Raw genomic sequence first — 15,603 nt, 5'->3', positions numbered from 1 at the left:
TTGCTGCATGAAAAAATAAACTAAAAGTACAGCTATCATGCTTGTAAACAAACTATAGTGTTCAAAAAAAAATCTGATTGCATCTTTTATAAATAATGTTTTGTTGTTGCATTTAACTGAAAAAAGAAATGCAATTATTGAGGTAATTTTCATAGTAGATGACATCAGAGGTCAGCATGTGGGAGCTCAGGATGATAGACAAGTTTCCCACTCGTAATTACCAGTTGGAGGGCCATTCAAGTGGAATTTTCCCAGTCATATATGGTGAATTACCACTTGGTTACTGAACACAGCATTAGGTTGCAATCCCTTGCTCAGACAGTACATGCATCAACCAATGAGTGTGTCAGGATCCCGATTGCTATAACATATGTGGTTAGCTGACACTTATCCAGGCGTTGTAAGATCTGGTATGCCTCAGCAAAGCCTGGTCAGAGGAACACACCCTTAATTTTGTGCCAATAAAAATGATTGTGGTTTCAATGGCTGCGTTTACACAAGCATCCCATATCTGATCTTTTGTTCTATATCTGATCTGATTGAGTCAAAAGACCAATGAGTGGGAAAATACCAGAATTGGGTTGCCTGTTTAAACACAGTCATATCTGTCTTATCAGATCAGTAGGCAGGTTTCCATTGACCCAGGCTTATTCGACAAAAGCAATGTTGCAAAAAATATCATTGCTTCAAGTGTAGAAATGGCAGATATACAAAACATTTGAGGATGGACACATTTTTTTATCCGTTTGAAATGGGGCGATTTTAATTTGGTTAAACTTTCTTGTATGATGGAATCTGTGTTTTTTTTCTAATAAATGATGATTGCCAAATCATTTTGAAGGTAGAACATCATCCAGTGGGTCTAACTATAAAGTTCCACTGCATTTAATTACAAATGCCTACTGCTTGCGAAATCATTTTTTTCTACAATAAAAATGTTTATTTGCAGGACAAGGATTGTCCAGACTTTCAAGAATGCCTGAATTGCTTTGGCTTGCTTTTATGATTGACTGGGTGGATGCAAGTTTCACCATTCAATTATTTCAGATCTAGAGGAGTGCAATTATAATATGGCATGAGACAATTATTGCATTCTGTCCATGTTGGCTTTCGAGGGCTACCTGAGACATGAAACAGATAGGTGGCAGTGCATACAGGCTGTCTCAAATGTATTAATTCACATTTTTCCTGAATGGGTAATAAAAACACTTCAACCACTTCATATTTATTTGACACTGGGTTTTAGCAATTTTTGTTGATGTGACGAGATAAGAAATGAAAACGCACCGTAGCAGGCAATTCAATTGCCTTAACTTTCTAAATGTACATTTTTTTTAACAAGAAATCACAGGACAAGTAATGGAATAGCTAGTGATCTCATGGAAGGAAGAAAGCAATACTGCATTTCCAGAGAATTTGAACAGGTACAGAAAGAGACTTAAGCTTGTTTGGAATTGGAACTTTCCCATTTCTTATTCATCGCTTAGAAGTGTTGTAAATTTACCATCAAGTCAACTGGGATACAGGGTACTATGGGGCGAGACGCACCCTGGGGTAAGACGTGCCCTCCCCAATGAAATTCTCACAACAACCCAAAAAAATCTACAGTTCCTCTGGCTGCTTGTCTTGATCAACTACAAATGTCCTCTGTTTCAACATTTTTGAAGTCATGCCATCAAAACAATTTTGAGTTAAATTTATTTAATTATTTATCATTTAGAAAAAGTTGTAGATATAATCCAATGAAGTTAGATAAATTTTGTTTTTATACAATATATACGTGTAAGGAAGCCTTAAGATAAATCATCCATTTGTTTAGAGAGAAACATTTTGATTGTTTTATTAGTAAAGTGGTAATATGTTAGGTTAGTATGTTGAGGGCAGGAATCTGTCTGCCACACCAATGCGGCAAGATATCTCTGTTTATGGTTGATCAATTGTATCTAGCTGTAATTTAGGCACTAGCTTGCAACCTCACGAGCTAGAAACCTCACTAGCAGAACGTCTGAGGAGATTTAAATGCGTGCCAGCTAGTTAGCATAATGTGTCTTATCATAGTCAGATAATCCCCCAGTTATCAGGATTAGGGTCGGAATTAGAATAGGAGCCAGGGTTAGGATTAGAATAAGGTTTGGGGTTAGGATAAAAGCATATGCTAAATGGCATATGAATAGGGTTTACGGTTAGGCTAGGTTCAGAATAGGAATTAGGTTACGGGTCATTCTCCACCATTCCTAAGATAAAATAAAACAAAATTTAGATGAGTTAACAAGAAAATATCTGACGGTGGAGGCTATGGAGAAGAGGAGCTTCGCTGTGCCCTGAATGCTATTGAAAATAGGCAGGGCATTAAGGCAGCTGCCCGGGCTTTTAATGTGCCACCCAAAACCATGAGGCGCCACTGAGACAAGCAGGTCAAAACCATTAGGGTGGGTAACCAGTAGTTCTGGTTCTTTAGAATGAGACCTGGTGAGTCATACCCCAAAATGGAAAGAGCCCTGGGATGTCCGAAAACTTGCCTTTGACCTGGCGGAGAGGATGGGAATCCAATACACATTGAATAAGGAAAGGCAGTTGGCAGGCATAGACTAGTTTTAACAGTTTTATGAAGCAGCACCCAGGATTATCCATCCAAAAATCCCACAATTAACCAGTCTGGCTCGAGCTGTAGGCTTCACACCCTCCATGATCTCTACCCCATCAACAACCACAACTTCCACCCCACAGGTCTCCAGTGACCTTCCTCCAAATGTTGGTAAGGGAAACGTCAGCACACATTTTAGGAAATAGTAGCATAGTGTATTTTATTTAACTAGGCAAGTCAGTAAAGAACAAACTCTTATTTAAAATGACAGCCTACCCCAACAATGCACCGCCCTACAGGACTCCCAATCACGGCCGGTCGATTCAGGGTCTGTAGTTACGCCTCCAGCACTGAAATGCAGTGCCTTAGGCCTCTGCGCCACTCGGGAACCCATCATTATTGAACCAATAGTCATGAGTTCCCTTTCAAGAGTACAAGGTCACAAACACTAGCCATATTGGAGTCACCCCCCAGGCCAAGGAAAAGGCCAAGTCAGCTACAGTCGACATCTTCACAAGAGGTTCCTGGAGGACAACGCAAAGAAATCATTTTAAAAAGGGAGAAAGAAACCTGTGACGCTTGGTCTGTAATGAGTTCTGTTACCAGATACAGTGCAAGTACTGGGCTCATGAGCTATGATGAAATTTAACTGGGGTGGGATTCATTTGTCCTGTCAGGGGGGAAATGCCAGTGTTAGGAAATGTTTAATCAGTTATATGTCAATGAATGTGCCAAAACCAGTTTGCTCTTGAACTGCTGGGATTTTCAATCTTGCCTTATGCGAAGGATAGTCTAGTTGAACTGTTAGAAAGGTAGACATTTTTGCCGGTGAGGTATGAAAGACACTGAAACCAAGATAATCTTTGGGGTATATTCCCCTGATGGGCACTCTCCTAAAAAAACACATTTAAATTAAGGTAAACTACAGCCATTTTCCTGAATTGTTACATAAGCATGGCCAGCAGCCACCTACAATCCCTAAACTTGGCTTGTCAATTGCATCTTGGGGTGGGCTACTGCTGAAAAAGTATAGCCAACAAGAAGCAGGTTCACTTATGACAATCTTTCAAATAGCGCTACCATTGCATGAACACCTGCTGTGACTATCATTAGCAAACTAATTATGCCAAGAGAAGAAAGTGTTACAGTTCAAGAGTAGTCAGGACACTGGGAAGTCCAGAACACTGAGCACTCTCATTGAGATCATCTTCTTACAACCAGACGGTCACCTCTTGGCTATTTTGTGTAGATACCGGCTCCGCACTACTGGATTTAGGGTACATCTCATCAGGATCATAGCATTTTGACAACCATTAGAAACAAACACTATTGTAAAGTACTCATTTTATTGAAACATGCTCAAGGCAAAGGACTGGGGATAGTGGAAAGTGATGCACCCTTCAGGACACCTACAATTAGATGGCTGTAGAGACAGAAAAGACAGCCGTCCCTGTAACAGGTTGAAGAATTGTTAGTAACATGCATCTCATTGCCGTTGGGGATTTTACAGTAAAATAACCAGCACACACACACACACTGACAAGCAAAGTGTTCCAGACCATTACACCAACCAGTCAACTGAATACAGAACACAATGACAGATGAGTAGGTTACAGGTTCAAGTTCATTTGGCAGCAAAGCTGATACAATTAAAAGCCAAGTGTAAACTATAGTCTTCAATGCCAAAAATCACCAACCTTGTTCTACAGTAGGATATTTTACAAATTCACTGGGGATCCGGGTTTCAGAGTTTTCCACTATTGTGAGCAGTCCAAGAACAGAGTTTTGAACCAGGCCCTGGGCTTCTGAGAAAAATATATAAGTTACTTCAAGCTGCAGTCCCATCAGAACTCAAGAGTGATCAGCTCAAATGAATATGGAACTACAGTTTAGTCAGGCTTGAAATGAAGTGCCTCAAAATACCTGAATCCACACCCCTCTTCAACCGAGGCTTGCAACTCGAGTCACAGCACTTGCAGAGGTCACTTTGAGACGGGTCGTCCAGCAGCTCCCATCTATGAATAAAAAAGTTGGCTGTTGCATTGGCACTAACGTCATTATGGTCGTTATGTGACCAATACTTACTCTCCAGTCTCTTTAATGTAGTGGCAGGCCTTCTTTTCTATATCAAAAACCTCAGGGTCCCATGCAACAAGCTTACAATGAATATACACCTGGGGTGAAATAAGAGAACAGTCAAGAGCTACAGTATGAAAACAACCCAGTCCTACCGAGAACTTGTGGTCCACTCACTTCCTCGCCTAAGGCAAACTTGAAGGACTGCAGGTAAAGCAGAATAGCAGACGAGTGGTACCTAGGCAGGAACCTGGAGTTCCCAGTCTTCCCATCTGCAAGGCAACTGAAAATGCATTGTGCAATGAGCAGACAAACAGAACTTCCATCCAGCAAATAAGCTAACTTTAAAATGTATTCAAGACTTTTCAACATTAGGCTGTAGGCTGTGTAGCGCTAGGCAGTCAAAAACCAAAACGTGCACCTTACGTGGCCATAGCCAGGTCTGGTACATACCCCTTGTTGGTGATGATGGGGTACACCAGGCTCGCAGACTGCAGTTCTGGTGTTGTGGCCGCCACACACTCCTCCAAGAGCAGCAGCAAGGGCTGATGGTCCTTCTGATCCACTGCTGCCCAGATGGGGATGAAAGAGCCCAGGGGAAACAGGCTGCTCTTAGCCAGACCAGTAAGGTCTTCTACATGCAACAGAGAGGGGAAGGGGCGCAATGCTCATACGTACTGTACAGCCACAGGTTTCAACTAGCTTTGGGAAGTGTCCTCTGCTAGGAATTTCTTTACCAGGTAAGTTGACTGAACATATCCTTACAATAATTGATGTTGTATGAGTCACTCACCATTGAGGAGTGCCATGTGGAAAACCAATCCTCCATGACCCTCAGCACTACCATAGGCAGGGATAAGGAATGGGGGAATCAATCCCTCAGGTCTACATACAAGGGGGAATGTTTAGTTTAATAATGAAGGTGGCAAAGGCTTAGGAAGATTTGATTCCAACACCATAGCTAGAGTGCACTACACCCAATAGAGCCCTAAAACTCAACTCAGTTCCACTGCATTTAAAAAAAATCCATTCCCCTCTAATTAGGGACTGATTTAGACCTGGGACACCAGGTCTGTGCAATTAATGATAACGTAGAACCAAAAGACAGCAGGCACCAGACCTCTTAGGGTAAGAGTAGAGTACCCCTGGTATAGATGGTTACCTTATGTAAACACACTTAATATGGTGACTAATAGCAGCAGGTTTGGGCTTTTGGTTAGGTCTGTAAGTCAGGCTGGTTGAATAGATGTGTTTTTTGCCAGTCACCTGGGGAATAGAAGGAGAAGCATTAGTCGTCGCAGGATCCAAAATGGCATACATTGGGTCAAGAGTTGGACATTACCCGTTTCTTGATGGCACAGCCATTGAGGTTGTAGTGGAATGTCGCCATCCCTTCTCCCGTGGGAAGAACAGAAAATGTGGACGGAACACAGTGTCCAAGGAAAAGACGGGCAGCATGTTCAACCAACTCTGGACTGACCTTCCATGTCACTTTAATGGAGTGTTTTTCACAATCCACATTAAAATCTAAAAATATAAATTTGATAATGTCATCATTCACATCTCAAGAGCCAACACCACAACTTGGCTAGTCTGTTAGGCGGTCAGCATGAGATAAGTAGCTTATTCAAGTTAACATGGTATCAGTGCTACACAATCATATTATGCGTTCATTATTAGACATACCTTCATTGGCAGCGCTTGTTGCTACGACAGCCAAAAGAATTGCACATTGCCAAAGGAGAGACATGACTGAATGATCAAGGAGTGCCTACAAACTAGAAATATTTATGGACCAATTGATCCTAATCATCTTAATTCTGAACACCTGTGAGAGGTCAAGGAGTGATAATTATCGACCTAAAAACTTACCAACATCATCAGTTTTGGTATTTCCTGGTCTGAAAACATCCTTGAATTTTTATGGGTTTTAAAAGTAAAAATTGTAATAGTCACATCTTTTCCCCATAAAGTAGTCTGCAAAGCGGAACCTATGTCTCACAAAACACAAAATGAGGGATTTTTGGTGAAATACATCAATTATATTTACACCTCTTACTTTCACCCCTCCTGAATTTCACCAAAATCCTGAATGCATATCAATCAAGATATGGAACACAAGAGATAACAAACTCTACTGAGTCACTACTGGCACAAGTGAACTCCAAGATCTCATATTTGTTCTCTGCTATACAAGCTATCTGCAGGCAGATTCAGAGGAATCTAAGGTTGATCAGGCCTGAGAACCTCCTGGACAAGTACGCTACCAAGTACATCATACAACCCTCGTCCTCACATTATATTAGCCCTTGACACCATTCTACACATCACTTGGATGGCTTTACATATCCATGAATATTCCTTAGAACAACAGAAGAAATAAAGAAAACCTTTTTTAAACAGAGTTGGAAGAGACTGGGACTACTTTCCTAGTTTGGTGGCTAAGCCCTCCATACGAATGGTCTCTGAGCCATTGTCTCAATAAGACGACTCACAGATTTCACTACCCTGCCAGTGCGTGTTCTGACCACATCTTGTGAATCACGTGAACCCGGACTTTGTAAGTCTTGGTCACTAGCTAAATCAGTGGGTGCAATTGAGTCAGGAATACCTGAAGGTTCTGTGTCAGGGACTACAGCTACCCTGTCAAAGTCAGGAATGCTAATAGCAGACTCATTATTGAGAGATAGCTGAGCTTGACGGTCTTGATTTGGATTGTCCCTGCAGCTGTACGCTGACTGTTCTTGCTCCATCTCATCTCTGATTGTCTCCTGTCTCTCTGAAGAGTCCTGATTTGCGGGGTCATCTACTCCACTGAGTATCCATGAACTGGTCATATCTCCAGAGCTTTCCTCTTCATCAAAGCCTGAAAGGTCCATTGACTGACCCTCATACTCTGGATCTACAGCTCCATCTGATTGAGATTCACGTGAATCATCCTTAGGTGTTTCTACCGGCAGAAAGCTGATGTCTAGATGAAGGTTCCGATGTACCACCTTGGTGTTTCCTTTATCATCCACCACCTTATATATGTGTGTATGTAAGTTTCTGTCAATGACCGTGTACACCTTAGCATCCCACTTGTCGGCAAGTTCTCTTTTCCCCCTTTCTCCTTTTTTAGCGAGAAGCACTCTGTCTCCTTTGTTCAGGTGAGTGCTTCTGACTTTTCTGTCATAATGTTTGGCCTGTTTCTGTTGTTCTTTAACTGTATGCCGTTGAGTGATGCTCACTGCTTCATGGAGATGGGACTTCAGTGTTTTGACATAGCTACTATAGTCAACAAGCACAGGATCCCTCAAAACTTGCTTGAACATTATATCAACAGGGAGTCTCGGAATGTGACCTAACATGACTTGGAATGGAGCATAGCCAGTGGTTTCGTGTACAGTAGCATTGTAGGCAAACGTTAGAGTTTGTATCTGCTGCGGCCATTTCTATTTAGCTTTTAGAGGGAGTGAGCGAAGCATATTTCCCAGAGTTCGATTGAACCTTTCCGTTCCCCCATTCCCCATGGGATGATACGCAGTTGTGTGTGACTTGGCGACACCAGAGAGGTTGAGAAGTTCTGTGATTAGCTCACTCTCAAAATTGGCACCTTGATCCGTGTGGATCCGCTCAGCAAATCTATAAACACAAAATTCCTTGTCCCATATCTTTCTGGCAACTTGCTTTGCCATTTGATTTGAGCATGGAAAGGCGTGAGCTAACTTGATGAAGTGATCTGTCAGAACCAATACATCCACTGAGCGTAGCTTGTTGTCCTCAGCACGCTAAAAGTCCAGACATACCAACTCCATGGGAGCAGAGGTTCTGATGCTTTCCAGGGGAGGTCGAGCAGACAGCTCAGGAGACTTAGCCAGGATGCATCTCCGACAGCACTTGACATACTCCTTCACATCATGTTCCATCTTGGGCCAGAAGAAATGCTGCCTTGCGAAATGAAGAGTTATAGCTTGCCCTTGGTTGCCAGCATGGTCATGCACACCACTCAATGCTTTCTCCTTCATATATTTGGGCATCACACCCTCTTTTGTTTGCTCAGGGGATCCTTTGTCACCCTGTAAATCCATCTTGGACCCTGAGCCTTTCCCCCTGCTTGACGAGTGCAAGGGTTTGTGAATCAAATCCATCCCTCTCTCGTCTTGAAGGATGTCTTTTGCGGATGACAAACAGGATAGCCTTAGAAATCGTAGGATCAAGTTCTTGACTCCGCTGAAGCGTCTCAAAAGAGATCGCAGGAAGTGACTCATGGCTTGGAGATATGAGTAGTTGCACACACTGCACTAACTGTACTGCTCGAGCTTCGGTCGCGACATCACACTGATCATAGACTTCACAGATCGCTTTCACTACTGCAGAGCCACAGGTTAAAGGACAGCTGTCAGACTGATTTGTAGAGGTTGTCTTTGCTTGTTTTTTCACTATGTGACTCTGGACCTTCAAGCGAAACACATCTTGAATCCCATCTTCTCCTATAGCATCGTCTTCAGCAAACAGACTGACATAGTTCTCACTGATCAGCCTGTGACTAACTAACTTGGCAAATGGGTCCCTACTGAGGGCATCAGCCACAACATTCTTTGTACCTGCTATGTGCTTCAGATCGAATGAGTAGGGCGCCAATTTGGCTACCCATCGTTGCTCGCAGGCGTCACATTTTGGTTTCGTCATTATGTATGTCAGGGGATTATTATCAGTCCAAACTGTAAATAAATGTCTCTTGAGCCAGTGGCTAAACTTTTCAAACACACTCTTTTCACACACACAGGCCAAAAACTCAAGTCTGTTTACAGGATATCTTTTTTTGTGAGCCACTCAATGTTTTACTGGCAAAAGCGATGGGACGTGCTCTATCTTCACCAGCAGGTATTTGAGACAGTACAGTGCCCAACCCGTCCAGGGAGGCATCAATTGACAGGATCAATGGCCTTGTTAAATCCGGATGACCAAGAACAGCACAGTTTAACAACTTCTCCTTAAGGCTGTTAAGTGAAGAATCACACCCATTTGTCCAGTCATTAGGTTTCAACTGTCTGAAGCTGCCAGCTTGCTTCTCAGGCTTCACCTTCCCCATTCTCTTCTGACCTGCGGTGAGAGCGAAGAGTGGCTTGGCAATAGCAGAACAGTTTGGAATGAAATGTTGATAGTAGAATATCATTCCGAGGAAAGATTTGATCCTTCGTACTGAAGGAGTGCACCCATCTTCCTCCATTAGATCCGACTTTGTCATTTTGGATATCACATCCACCTTGGTTGGGTCCACAGCCAGCCCGTCACCATTAATGACATGACCCAAAACTTTCACAGACGTCCGCAAGAAATTGCAGTTCTTTGGACTCAGTTTCAGGTTGTGCTGTCTTAGTCTCTGGAACACCAGCTCCAATCTATCCAAGGCTTGTCTTTCGCTTGGTGCAAACACCAAGAGGTTGTCTAGGTAACACAGCAGGCTACTGAAGTTTAGGTCTCCAAAAATGCTAAGCATCATCCTTATAAATGAAGCTGGACTATTGCATAGGCCCTGCGACATTCGATTGTATTCATGCAGACCCAGTGGGGTAGTGAAGGCTGTATACTTTTTGTCCTCCTCACACATAGGTATGTTGTAAAAGCCTGACGTCAATTCCATCGTACTGAAGTAGGTGTAGCCCCCTAGAGCTGCAAGACAGTCAGATTGGTGTGGAAGTGGATGTGCATCTTTGTGTGTCCTTGCATTTAGCCATCTGAAATCTGTACATATACGAAGCCCACCATCTTTCTTCCACACCATTACTAGAGGGGAAGCATATTCGTAAACGGATTTCCTGATTATTTCCTGTTCCTCCATTTCCGTCAACACTTGTCGTAGTTTCTGGTAATGGGCAGGCGGAAACCTCCGATATGGTAGGCGAAATGGTCTGTCATCTGTGAGTCGAATGCGATGCTCAAAGCCCTTGGCTTTGCCACAATGCAGTGTGCTCTTGGAGAACAGATCATTGTAGTTAAGAAGTAACTGAACTAATTCCTCTCTTGATTCTTGACTGGTTTTACAGGGTTTGATGTCAATCTCTCCCAACCCTACATCAAGCAGTTTCTGCTTCAAATCCACGGAGTCGGTTGTAATGGGCTGCTTTCCTAGAGTTTCCCCTTCCATTTTGCAGGAGCCTTGGAAAACGGTGAAGTCCTCCACAGCCAGACAGGGAGACACATCAGCCAGCTTGCAATTTATCTTTAGAGTTTGTCCGATAGGTTAGTGACTTTCATAGGCACCCACCTGTCGCCCCACATGGGTGTGATGAATCGACCCACCATGATATTTCATGGCATGGTGCTCCCTGGAGACATTGGCACGCTGTTGGGATACTAGCTGCTCTTGTTTAGCGAGGAGTGTGACAGCGTGGTTGAGTTTGACTGTCGCTATTTTTCTGGGCATTTCTTCACTCTGCCAAGATGTCAGGTTAGTCATCATGTTCAAAAAGTATTCACCTATAGATGATGGATGCGAAGCACATTCTGATATGAGTCTCCAGTACTCGTCAGTACCCTTCATTTGATGCATAAGGTGTTTTATCAAGTGTGTACTGAGGATGAGATCATCATGCTGACCTGGGACTATGAGCACAGGGACTAAACAACTAATCCCATACACATTAAAGTCAACTTCAAACATGCATTTTGTTTCCCCCTAAACCAACGAGAATGACTGGCTCTGATGGTGGCTTCTTCTCTAGAATAATATTTTCCGCCAGCATTCTTTGTTCTGCTGCTTCGCTTAAAGAACAGGCTATGGAGCCAGTGTCAAGCATCCCTTTCAATTGGAACTGGTTATTTACAGTGACTGGGGCATAAAACAGTTCATCAAATGGCGCTACTCTGTATATTCTGCACTTTGACCCGAACCCCTTCTGGTGCTGTACTACATGCGTTCACATATCGTCGTTCTAAATCTTCATCACACTCAAGGGTTTGTTTCTCTTCACCCGCATATCCCCCCTCCAAATGCGGGCCCGCTAGTTTAACGGCTCCGCTCCACTGGTTGCTCGTGTGTCCTCCTCACTGTATCTAGGCCCAGACTTCGGACAGTTTTTCTTCCAGTGACCTGACCAACACAGACCCTCCCTTCTGCAGTGTGCAAGTGTAGAGTGGTTTGAACCGTTACACACCTTGCAATATTTCCTGTAAGAGTACCCTTGGTTAGGTGGGTGCTGCGGTCTTACTGTTGTCTGAGTGGTCTGCGATCAAGTAAGCTTATCAAGGTTTGCAGTTTCCTTCAGTTTGATTAGAGGGTGTGACAATTACCTCACTCTGGTTAGGAGACACTGGACAAGATGTCACTTCATCTTCAAGTACAGGCATCTGGACATGTGTGACCACCTGTCTCACAGCAGCAGGGTGCTTTGACCTGGTCAACATTTGGGCTTTCATTTCAGACTGATACTCGTCTAGACGTTCTTGTATCTCAGCTGCTGTCCACCTATCAGCTTTTTTGAACTTTAAAACCGCAGAAAGAGAAGGATCTGGGCAGTGTTTCACAAACATCATCATTACATCTCGGCTGGAGTCCTCTGTGCTCCGACCCTGCCTCCTCAAACACTCGTCGGCCACATCTACTGCCTTGTCCAACCGGATCCAGTACTCCATGGCATTTTCTCCTAGTACTGGCAAAGTGTTATAAAAATCGTCAAGAGGCATGGATGAATATGTCAACTCACTGAAATGTTGTTTCAGTATATCTATTATCACTTTGGGGTTCTCGTGAGGTTTCAGAGATGTATTGCTGCTGAGTGTTATCTTTATGATGTCTCTAGCGCTCCCCATAAGCTTGGACATGATCTCCTGTGACTGTTCTATGACCGGCAAGCCCCTCTTTCTCAGGGAAACGTCCATGAGTTCCTCCCATTCATGTACTGAGTACTTGTCAGACCCATCCCCTCTGAAACATGGAGGCTCTTTCACGTCAGACTGCATGACCAAGTTCATACCGGATAAATTAAGGGCGGGTGTGTCAGTGAATGTCTGGCCTGCACTGGAGCTCTGAGCATGTCTTCCTTCTTCTCACCTTCCTTCCTAATTTGAGATGATATAGACTGTCCTATCTGATGGGCTAGTTGTGTGATAAGATTTCCAAAGTCAGGACTGGCCACCTGGTGACCAAGCTGGTGTTGATCAACGGCGATTCACAATGATCCACGTTGATCCGGGCCACGGCACCAATGTAACCGGTTCTGCACCGGTACCTTTGCGTTGGGTTCTGGTAAGGTGTAGGTGGAAGATAAGGCTTTGGACACAATTCAGCCAGTTGTCTCTCTTTTAATGACTGCATGGAATGGATACAAATACAAGGCAAAAGTTACTGCTGCAGTCTGGACTCCATACAAGTATATTTGCCGCTCCTCATCACGCTCTGAGCAACTGAGGAGTAAGAGCATGGCTCCCGTTGATGACATCACAGCATTAACACAATTTAGAAATTAAATACAATAAAAATAATTCACTCTTGAAAGTAATGTAATACATCTTAAAAATAACCTTTGAATAATAAATTCAAATAAATTAGAGGGATTTTTGGTGAGATACATCAAGTACATTTTACACCTGTTACACAGGAAATCAATCACTGATCTGGAAATCATTAGTATGAACTCATTCCAGGCTTGCAATTAATTATCAGATACTTATGCTGCGTTTGTAACCAAGTGGGAGATTTGAATTTACCAGTTGTGAATTCGTAACTAGTTGGATGCATTCCCATGCTTTGAACTCGTTGAGAAACGCCAAGCTGCATGAACAATAAACTAAAAGTACAGCTATCATGCTTGTAAACAAACTATAGTGTTCAAAAACCATATTAATAGATTGCTTTTTTATAAATAATGTTTTGTTGTTGCATTTAACTGAAAAAAATGCAATTATTGAGGTAATTTTCATAGTAGATGACATCAGAGGTCAGCATGTGGGAGCTCAGGATGATAGACAAGTTTCCCACTCGTAATTACCAGTTGGAGGGCCATTCAAGTGGAATTTTCCCAGTCATATATGGTGAATTACCACTTGGTTACTGAACACAGCATTAGGTTGCGATCCCTTGCTCAGACAGTACATGCATCAACCAATGAGTGTGTCAGGAACCAGATTGCTATAACATATGTGGTTAGCTGATACTTATCTGGCATGCCTCAGCAAAGCCTGGTCAGAGGAACACACCCTTAATCTTGTGCCAATAAAACTGATTGTGGTTTCTATGGCTGCGTTTACACAAGCATCCAATTTCTGATCTTTTGCCCTATATCTGATCTGATTGAGCAAAAGACAAATGAGTGGGAAAATACCAGAATTGGGCTGCCTGTTTAAACACAGTCATATCTGTCTTATCAGATCAGTAGGCAGGTTTCCATTGACCCAGGCTTATTCGACAAAAGCAATGTTGCAAAAAATATTATTGCTACAAGTGTAGAAATGGCAGATGTAGGAGACATTTTCTGAAGATTGACACATTTTTTATCCATTTGACATGGGGCGATTTTTGTTTGGTCAAACTTTCTTGCATGATGGAAACTGTGTTGTTTCTAATAAATGATGATTGCCAAATAATTTTGAAGGTAGAACATCATCCAGTAGGTCTAACTATAAAGTTCCACTTCATTTAATTATAAATGCCTACTGCTTGCAAAAAGTATTTTTTTCCACAAAAAAGGTTTATTTGCAGGACAAGGATAGTCCAGACTTTCAAGAATGCCTGAATTGCTTTGGCTTGCTTTTATGGTTGACTGGGTGGATGCAAGTTTCACCATTCAATTATTTCAGATCTAGAGGAGTGCAATTATAATATGGCATGAGACAATTATTGCATTCTGTCCATGCTGGCTTTCGAGGGCTACCTGAGACATGAAACAGATAGCCTGTATGCACTGCCACCTGTCTCAAATGTATTAATTCACATTTTTCCTAAATGGGTAATAAAAACACTTCAACCACATAATTTATATTTGACACTGGGTTTTAGCAATTTTTGTTGATGTGACGAGATATACGAGATAAGAAATGAAAGCGCATCGTATTGTCGGCAATTCAATTGTAGGGACTATTTTTTTTATGCCAACTTTCTAAATGTACATTTTTTTTAAACAAAAAATCAGTTGACAAGTATGGAATAGCTCGTGATCTAGTGGAAGGAAGAAAGCAATACTGCATTTCCAGAGAATTTGAACAGGTACAGAAAGAGACTTAAGCTTGTTTGGAATTGGAACTTTCCCATTTCTTATTCATCGCTAGAAGTGTTGTAAATTTACCAACAAATCAACTGGGATACAGGGTACTATGGGGCAAGACGCACCTGGGGTAAGGCGTGCCCTCCCCAATGAAATTGCACAACAACAACAAATGTTCTCTATTTCAACATTTTTGAAGTCATGCATTCAAAAATTTTGAGTTAAATGTATTTCATTATTTATCATTTAGAAGAAGTTGTATATATAATCAATACATGTAAGGAAGCTTTAGATAAATCATCCATTTGTTTAGCGGGAAACATTTGGATTTTATTAGTAAAGTGGTAATATGTTAGGTTAGTATGTTGAGGGCAGGAATTCTGCCACACCAATGCGGCAAGATATCTCTTTATTGTTGATTATTTGTATCTAGCTGTAATTTAGGCACTGACTAGCCAAGTTAGCTAGCCAGCAACCTAACTAGCAGAACATCTGAGGTGAATTAAATGCGTGCCAGCTAGTTAGCATAATATGTCTGTTATCATAGTCAGATAATCCCCAGTTATCAGGATTAGGGGTCGAATTAGAATAGGAGCCAGGGTTAGGATTAGAATAAGGTTTGGGGTTAGATAAAAGCATATGCTAAATAGCATATGAATAGGGTTTACGGTTAGGCTAGGTTCAGAATAGGAATTAGGTTACGGGTCAGTTGACCTGGCGGAGAGGATGGGAATCCAAAACACATTGAATAAGGAAAGG

The 15,603-nt window shown here is 42.3% G+C and overlaps 1 protein-coding gene across 1 annotated transcript; it reads right to left on the bottom strand.

Annotated features, from left to right (window-relative positions):
- Positions 1 to 2,211: 2,211 nt before the first annotated feature.
- LOC135506826 (uncharacterized) lies at positions 2,212 to 6,410 on the bottom strand. The gene is made up of 9 exons (XM_064926216.1): positions 6,347 to 6,410; positions 6,003 to 6,187; positions 5,823 to 5,926; positions 5,454 to 5,545; positions 5,114 to 5,294; positions 4,838 to 4,943; positions 4,670 to 4,758; positions 4,508 to 4,599; positions 2,212 to 2,234 (listed from the first exon to the last, which is right to left on the bottom strand). The coding sequence occupies exons 1-9, from the start codon at positions 6,408 to 6,410 to the stop codon at positions 2,212 to 2,214; spliced, it is 936 nt and encodes a 311-aa protein (XP_064782288.1).
- Positions 6,411 to 15,603: the final 9,193 nt, after the last annotated feature.

Source organism: Oncorhynchus masou, chromosome 3 (assembly GCF_036934945.1).
Source record: "Oncorhynchus masou masou isolate Uvic2021 chromosome 3, UVic_Omas_1.1, whole genome shotgun sequence".
Classification (NCBI taxonomy): domain Eukaryota; kingdom Metazoa; phylum Chordata; class Actinopteri; order Salmoniformes; family Salmonidae; genus Oncorhynchus; species Oncorhynchus masou.
Note: the sequence above shows the minus strand (reverse complement) of the source record. Positions and strands in the feature narration are given on the sequence as shown.